Consider the following 399-nt stretch of genomic DNA (forward strand, 5'->3'; position numbering starts at 1 on the left):
ATGGACGTATTCATCGATGCTGCTGGGCAGGTCGAAATTCACAACGTGCTGGACCTGTTCAATGTCCAGGCCTCTGGCAGCGACAGACGTGGCCACCAGCACCGGACACTGGCCTGTGCGAAAATCACTGAGAGCCTTCTCTCGCTCTCGCTGCTCCCGATCACTACTCGGAAAAGAAATAAAATTCAATTAAAAGCTTTGGTCAGAGAGGATCTGTAATAACATGCATCTATAACTGCCTTGTTTTATTCAACACATTATATCAGCATGAACACGTTATTGGAGAGAAAGGGACAGGAAAAATACCCATGGATGCTTGTAGTAGAGAGCTTCTCCTGACAGAGAAATGTTGCAATGAAATCAGCACTTCTTTTGGTTTCAACAAAGACCATCGTGCGT

General features: G+C 45.6%; 1 protein-coding gene across 1 annotated transcript; it reads right to left on the reverse strand.

Moving 5' to 3' along the window:
* Positions 1-6: 6 nt before the first annotated feature.
* On the reverse strand, positions 7-393 carry LOC107581241 (probable ATP-dependent RNA helicase DDX4; the record flags this gene model as incomplete). The annotated part of the gene is made up of 2 exons (XM_016266752.1): positions 307-393; positions 7-163 (listed from the first exon to the last, which is right to left on the reverse strand). Coding segments are annotated over exons 1-2 (243 nt in total), but the record flags the coding sequence as incomplete, so codon positions are not given.
* Between the last annotated feature and the right edge of the window lie 6 nt (positions 394-399).

The sequence above is a fragment of the Sinocyclocheilus grahami genome, unplaced genomic scaffold, assembly GCF_001515645.1.
Source record: "Sinocyclocheilus grahami isolate Dianchi unplaced genomic scaffold, SAMN03320097.WGS_v1.1 scaffold135227.1, whole genome shotgun sequence".
NCBI lineage: Eukaryota > Metazoa > Chordata > Actinopteri > Cypriniformes > Cyprinidae > Sinocyclocheilus > Sinocyclocheilus grahami.